The sequence below is a fragment of the Equus caballus genome, chromosome 26 (genome assembly GCF_041296265.1).
Source record: "Equus caballus isolate H_3958 breed thoroughbred chromosome 26, TB-T2T, whole genome shotgun sequence".
In the NCBI taxonomy this organism is placed as follows: domain Eukaryota; kingdom Metazoa; phylum Chordata; class Mammalia; order Perissodactyla; family Equidae; genus Equus; species Equus caballus.
In genome coordinates this window covers 34,924,929-34,932,920 of record NC_091709.1, presented here as the reverse complement: position 1 = coordinate 34,932,920, position 7,992 = coordinate 34,924,929, and the positions used below count along the sequence as shown (strand labels likewise).

Genomic DNA, 7,992 nt, shown 5'->3' with positions numbered 1-7,992 from the left:
AAAATATCCTTCCTGCATGTCAAAACTTCAGCCTCCCACACATTCTTAATTCATTTTACTCTCAAACCCTTGGCCTTGTAAGTGATTGCTGTGATTCAGTTTTGAGAGAAAGAATTGCTCATTTCCAGTCTGTGATAATTATTGTATAAGACTTAAGATTGTTCTCTACAAACGAGAGCAAATTATCCATCAGTGATGAAGATAATGGGTAGTAGCCCTTTAATCTCTCCTCCTCTGCTCTCATCACACCCACCCCTCACTTTGTGCATGCAGACACAAGAATAATCCTCAGAAGTCTTTTACTGAGTTGAAGTTTCATGTTCCACATAACTACGTAGTGATAGCTACTGGCTGTACAATTTTTTCTTACCTTTCAATGAAAGGATGATTTATTGATTTCATTTGACAACACTGTAGAATTAGGGTTGTGTAGAGTTTCTTCTAGCTTCACGTGGTTGTCAGGGCATATTTCTTCACTGTTGAAACTTACAGTGAAGCCAAATGAAGAGTCTACATGCTTGCATCTAAAAGCTGAATGTGCAAGAGTATTAAGTAGCTTTCCTAACTTTACGTTGGACGGTGTGAGGCACCAGTCCTATCTGTTTTCCACAGAGCCTGCCATTTTTCAGGTCTTAAATAGACAGCAATCTGTTGCGTGGATCCCTTAGATTTAATTACAGACATGCTTCACTTAACGATGGGGATATTTTCTGAGAAATGCATCATTAGGCGATTTTGTCATTGTGTAAACATGATAGAGTGTACTTATACAAACCTAGATGGTAGAGCCTACTACACACCTAGGCTATATAGATCGGATCTTATGAGACCACTGTTGTATATGCTGTCCATCACTGATGGAAACATTGCTATGCGGCACAAGCCCATACTTAAGGAAACTATTGGTTTGGCTTACTTTGTATCTGGAAGAAGACCATTTGTAAAAGATAATTTTAAAGTGATTTTGGAGTTTGTGAATCCTGCTTTTTCAGAAAGATCTTGCAACCTAGACTTGAAAAACCAATTCACTTCTCTGCTGTTCTCTAACAATTAGTTGCATGCATCGCCATTACAAATAATTGTAATTTCAAATCATAGCTTCAAGCTATTGACGGCTCTCCATCTCTTCCTGCTTTGTTTGTGGTGATTTTGTATTTTATTATAATGAAGTAAAAATTGTCAAAGATATATAGAATGAAAAAAACACATGAAGTATAAGCATAGCAGAGCTTATAACTTACTATTTTAATTTTTTTTATTTTTGTTGTGTTAATCAATTGATGAAACAGGAAGAGAAATGTAGACTACATCTTTTGTAGTGTCACCAATGGAATATTGATTGATTCATTCATTTTTATAAATTTTTGCTTGAACTTTAATGAAGGCGTCTCATTATATTTAAATATCCCCAATGCAGGTTGACAGCTCATGGCTCTGTTTTATTCGAATCTCAATTTAGTCAAATATAGACTGCATGACCTCGGCCAGCTCTTCAACCTTCCCAAACTTCAGCTCCTTCATGTGACATGATACCTACTCCACAGGTTGCTGGAAGCATTCGATGCGATGGTATGTGTAAAGCCTCTAACTCAGTGCCTGGGAGAGAGTTGTGTGCTCAAAAATGTTCATCTCCTTTTCTCCTGAAGCTGATGGAAGATATTTTCTAGGATCCTTTTACTGTAATTTTCAACTTTCAGTGGAAAGGAGGAAGCAAAACAGGGTAATGATTTATAAAAGTCTCTGCCATATCAGAAATTTGGCAATGGGTGCTGAAAACTTCTGTATAACTTTACTATTGACTTCACTTTTTTGCTCCCATTGCTTGATCAATTTACGTGACTAAGTACTTTTCCACAGCAGCCTATGAATCCATAGCTGGTAGAAGCCAGTAAACTACTCATTCATTTTAAAACAACCAAGCTAGCTCCTGTTACCAGGGACTCTAATCTTCAAACATCAACTAGGACATTCCCCATGATGGGAAGAACATAGTTACCACATCGTGGAAAGTAGTCATCTCGTTAACTTCTCCCTATACCTGAGAACACATTGCGATTCACAGAGGGAGAGACGGTCTGCTCCCTGGGAATTATGATACAGCCCACAGCACAGCATCATCTGTTTGGGTGTGTTATTAGCCTCCAATTAGAGACTTGGGGAGCTCCCAACATGGCTTTAGTGGAATGAAAAGAGATGAATGAAGCCCTTTGCAAAGAGACTTCTGATGAGTTCTAACATAACGCTGTTTGTCTTGTGGATGTTTAAAATATAGTCTTCCTGTAGCCCTCAGACATGTGGAAATTCACTGTTGTCCCCTCTCCTACCCCATGGAAGCCAGTTTACCAAATGAGTCAGATCTTACAGCTGTTTTGATGTAGAAATATTACCGATCACTTAAGCTATGTCGAAGTGACATATTTTACCAGAGTTGAAATGGTTGTGAACAGGTGGACCAAAAGGATCAGTCATTTTGGTGTTCAGAATTGACTATATTGTAGTGAGATTAAATAAAAGAGAATGATATTCTTATATGGTTTCCCCAAGAATAAAAAGAATAATTAAATATTATAGCACACTGTTCACACATCCATTCCTTACCAAACGTTGATAAGTGCTTGCTTCCCCCGGCCCTCTCCTCGCCTTATCCCTGATGGAGACAATGACCTTGAAGAGCCTTTGGTTGTTCCACAATAAAAATGCATGTGATCTATAAGTGTTTGTGTGAAAATAAATATCTTTTGCATATATCGAGCATCTTAGGAGAAAGACACTATACCTTTTCAAATTAATGTTATAATAATCTTAAAAATTATCTAAGCCTGTTCCACTGGCATATTAATGAATCTTATGAGTTATTCTTATCCATTGTTATTAGATTAAAAATTTTAGCAATAAAACTCATCCAATTTATTTAGAAAGGGGCTTGGCTACAGATGCAGTCCCACTTAATTAGCTTCTAATTTGCATTGCTTCTTGAACATAAAAGATGAGTGCCATTGCCCTCTAACCTTCTTGCAGGCATCTTGCTCCGGTCACTTGATTAATTTTCTGAGCCAGCTCGTACTCTGGATATATATCTTTCTGTCCTTTGTCCTGACAGGTTTTTTCATTGTCATCTTGAAGCATATTCAAGAATTTTCCTTATCCATTAGAAGCCCCGTTAGCTATGGAAGAGTGACTGATTAAGTTATGCTTAAAACATATTAAGTACCAACAACAACGCAAACAGAGCGCGGGTTTGTAATTAGTGCTGGTTAGAAGGGAGAGAGTATGTGATGGTAGGATGGTGGCATGATTTGTGTTACTGTCAGATCGACACACATTGTGTCCAAGCAAGATTAATGAGGGATGAAGTGTGGGCTGGGATGACCAACAGCTTTGAAGCTTCAACCAACCTTCTTAATCCTGGGACCAAGGACAGTATAGAAGCCTTATGATTTAGTTACCAAACTACTAAACTTCTCTTTATGAGGATGAAGGCCTCTCAAGAGACTATTAACCTGGAGATTCACAAGATGTTCTAAGGCAAGCTGGTCTGAGCCAAAGAAGCCAGGAAGATGAGGGTGGGAACCCCACCCACCAGCAAGTATATATAAAAGCTCGGCAGCCTGAACTGACATTCACAATTCAGGAGCTAGCTTCAGCAAGTTACCCACAGCTCTCTGTCTGGCACCATGTCCTACAACTGCTCCACAAGGCACTGCTCTTCCAGGCCAATTGGAGGACGATGCACGGTCCCAGTGGCCCAAGTTTCCGTACCTTCTACCCATGATACCGACTGCCTGAGTGGCATCTACTTGCCCAGTTCCTTCCAAACTGGCTCCTGGCTCCTGGACCACTGTCAGGAGACTTGTTGTGAGCCCCCTGTTTGCCAGCCAAGCTGTTACCAGCAAACGTCCTGCGTCTCTAGACCGGGCCAGGTGACCTGCTCTCGACAAACGACCTGTGTCTCTAATCCTTGCTCAACTACCTGCAGGCAGCCACTTACTTTCATCTCTAGTGGCTGTCAGCCTCTGGGCAGCATCTCTACTGTGTGCCAACCAGTGGGAGGAGTCTCCACTGTCTGCCAACCAGCCTGCGGGGTCTCCAGGACGTACCAGCAGTCCTGCGTGTCCAGCTGCCGAAGAATTTGCTAGATGTGTAGGAACCAGCGAGCGAACCAAGACTCCATGACCTGCCAGCTATGTTTCCAGGATCTTCCAACATGCTGCCTGTACCTGAAGAACTCTTCATTGCTGACCCCTGTTCTGACTGCCTGATTGCTAGCTGCTAGCCCTGAATAAGCTACCTTTGGCAATCTAAGATTTTTCTGGCCAGCACCAATCATGTATGCCTCTGGATGTTCCCAGACACTTTACCACCAACGCCTCAGTCTCTGATGGTTTTGGCTTGTTTTGGCTTTGCTGCTTTGTCTCCTGGCTCCTGCTTTTGTGCCTCTGGAAAAGGGAACGTGTCTCACTCTGTATTTCTCAATAAAGCTGCATTGTGGCATTGCAAATGTATGTCTCCATAGAGTTCTTTATTTGCGAGGGTTTTTGCTGTCTATGAATCATCCTTTGGTGATCAGGGTCTGATTTTCTTCTCTGGGTTCAGTCATTGTGTTTCATGACAAGCAAGGGATTACCTTATACTATACTTGGTTAGAGAGTCTTCGGACATGTAGTGAAGTAGAGTGACTTGTCTTCTATATTTTCCCCAGTTTTTATGGGCTTACAGAATAATATCCTTGTAGGGAAAAGAAAGTTACCTGGAAACCAAGTAGTTTGGGAAATGGTACAGCGAAGGGGACCGCAGAGTCAGATAGAGCTCAGAGTCTTACTTCATCAGAAGGCCACAGTGGAAAACTTTGCAAAAGATCCCTCCATGATTAGACGGGATGGAGGGAGAAGGAGGAAGGATGGGGAAGTTGGTTTCCAGGCCCTGAGATTCATGGCATCTAAGGGGTGATCCCAGCTTTGTATTCCCTTCACTTGCTGCAGCAGATTGGTGGACCCCCAAACGTGCTCTGAGTAAATTAAGTCTCTGGAGATTTGACAAATCTTGGCAGTAGAGACTTAAACACAAGCTTCGAAAACGTGTTGGTTTATTTTAACACTTAGAGCTTTATTTAGTGCTTGCTCTGCACTGGAACCCACCCACTGATCAAATCAACCATCTGGACTGCTGGTCGACCTGCAAACTCCTTTTGCTGTTTTTAGAAAGTGAGAACTGGCCACCAATTGGTTTGCTTTTGTCCTTATCCTCTGTTACGTTCAGAAATACGTCTCTATATTTCCTTTTCTGAGTTGTTCAAGGAGAAAGAGGAGAGGAAGATTTTTACAGAAAATGGAGACATCCAAGGTGTGTGGGCCATGAGCAATGAGTGCCTTTTCTCATGATAGAGGTACTAAGTGCCTCTTAGAGAATCTGATCATTGATGTTACCACAAATGGTTTTTTTATTTCCCTAATGGTTTTTAGAGAGGAAAAATGTATACATGGTTTCTAAATAGATAGAGCATTTTCAGTTTCTCATATTGCTGACTCTACTCTTGGAATAAAAGAATCAAAGAAATGTTAGTATGTATGACTCACAGTAATAGCTCATTAAAGCTAGGCGTGGCTTTTATTATACATTAGTTCCATGTCCCTTGTTTTTTAAAGTAATACTCTGGCTTTCACAAATGCTCTGGTTTATTCTAAAATATAAATCACTAGGGGAATCCTAAATGGTCCCTTCAAAGCTGTCGTTTATAGAACTCTCACTTATTGTTAATTTCAGTCATGTCACATATGATTTGGAAAATTCGAAGTTTTTCGGAGGTTAACAAATTATTTTTTTAAATGTGTTCTTGTTTGTTTTATATTCTTCAGCTTTCTAGGTTTCAATAAATATTGTTAGGACAGAGATGATTTTTCTTTCTTTTTATTTAGATGGCTAATAATCTCTAATATATAAGATATATATTAGTAATATACAACAACATTGGTTTTATGGGCTGATATGAATGAACTTCTGCTTGAGCTATTTATTGCGACGGTGTGAACAGTCAAGGATGTGGTAGCTATCCTGCCAGCCTATTTCCCTGCTTTTATTTCTGTTTGGGGAATCATCTCTTTTGCTATTACAGCTCTTCTATTTGTTCTTGAACTTTGAAAATTCACTCCATTCTTTGTTTATTTCATAATAAATTGTAAAGTTTCAAAGTTTGTCTTTGAGGACAGTCTTTCCAAAGCTGGAGCAGTGATATTTCCTTCTCTTCTTGGTCTAGGGCTTAGAAATGCATCTTGTATGTAATATCCTCTAGCCGTGGGGAAGCAGTTTGAGGTCCTTTGGTTCAAATCCTGGTTCTGCCGCTTGGCTGCAGGTTTGTTAAACTCCTTAAACCTTAGCTCACCTGTGAAGTAGAGATAATGATAGCATCTTATGCATCTGTTTTCAGGAATAAACTGAGATAGTATGTGTGTATCCCAGGTATCAGCTGGGGCATCCTGCCATTTGATATTAAAGGGAAATTGGCAGGCTGACCTGGTGGTGTAGTGGTTAAGTTTGCGTACTCTGCTTTGGTGGCCCGGAATGCATGGGTTCGGATCCTGGGTGCAGACCTACACACCGCTCATCAAGCCATGCTGTGGTGGTGTCCCACATACAAAATAGAGGAAGACTGGCACAGATATTAGCTCAGGAACAATCTTCCTGACCAAAAAACCAACCCCCCCCCCAAAAACCCCAAACAGAAACAAAAACAAAAAATGTGAAATTGACTTTCTCCATCTCCTCTTCCTGTTTCGTGAGAGTCCTGGCTGCTCCTAGCATCTCTGAGGAACCTGAGAGTGGAGAGTTTGGGGGAAGATGACTTAGTTTTTTATTCCTAAACTTCTCTGGCTTTAAATGTTTACTTTAAAAGAATTAGCTCATTTTATGGATTTTCTTCTAAATCTATAGTCTGTTTCTGTGCAGACTATAATGATTCAGACATCTCGGCATCACTTCCTTCTGTTGATTTCTACAAAATCCACTTACACAAGCCATTTGTGTGTCTAACAGACTTTACTGAAAGTTTGGGGACATAGAGGACATTTATACTCTAGTGATGAAAACAACTTAAAATGGAATTTTAGGCATTGAGAAGTTCCTTGGCCATTGTCTCTGGGACATTATCATATTTGGCTCAAAACCAAATCAAAACCCTTCCTTCCTTCCACAAACACTACAGTACCTCTGATGTTCCAGCTTCTATGTTAGGTGCTAGTTATGTGGTGGTAAACAAAGCCAGTATGATTCTTGCCCTTATGAAGCTCATAGCTTAGTTAGGGAGAACAATTTCTCTAGACCTTTTATATTTTCTTCTATAGCTTCCCCTTAGGGCTTCCATGTGCTTTTCGCTGATAAATGCTTATAAGCGCTTACCAAGGTGCAATACCACGTAAGGTCTCTGAAAAAGGAAGATTTTTCTACTCTTTGTCTTATATGAATCTATTTATAATACAACAATGATAAAAATTGAAACTACAAGCAGCCTCTGGAATATTTGACTTTAAATCTGGTAGAAATAAAGCCTGTAAGACTCAAGGGAATGTGCTGATAATTGGTTGAATGGCAAGTAGGAATGGTTGACATATTGGGATACAGACCCACACCAGTTCCCTCTCAAATTGCTCTCTGTCTTCAGAGAAGGTGGGCTGTGCAATTTGACCTTTGCCTCGGTAAATATCTACTTGATCTCTGTAGATTTTTAGGACACTCCAACTTGCACTTAGGGATTTATAAATGCCTCCATATCTGAAGTGCTTTGTGCTAGCCTTTATGAATCTGAGGTCTTTATTGATTAGGATCTCTAACTCCAACTTCTTTCAGATACTTTACTTTTCTATATTTAACTGCCTGATGGGCTTTTCCAGAAAGATGTCTTATAATAAAATTCAAAGAAATTTTCAAAACTCAAATTGGTGATAATATAGCTTATTAGTCAGGGATATGATTTGTGTCGCACACTTCAGATTACAAAATAAT

At 40.0% G+C, this 7,992-nt stretch overlaps 1 protein-coding gene across 1 annotated transcript; it reads left to right on the top strand.

Moving 5' to 3' along the window:
• Positions 1 to 3,601: 3,601 nt before the first annotated feature.
• Positions 3,602 to 4,498, top strand: LOC100064470 (keratin associated protein 11-1). Its single transcript, XM_001495373.4, has one exon. It carries the CDS (start codon positions 3,675 to 3,677, stop codon positions 4,134 to 4,136), a length of 462 nt encoding a protein of 153 aa, XP_001495423.2. The 5' UTR covers positions 3,602 to 3,674; the 3' UTR covers positions 4,137 to 4,498.
• Positions 4,499 to 7,992: the final 3,494 nt, after the last annotated feature.

Coding starts and splice junctions, on each gene's coding strand:
- LOC100064470 (XM_001495373.4), top strand. CDS start 3,675: ATGTCCTACAACTGCTCCACAAGGCACTGCTCTTCCAGGCCAATTGGA.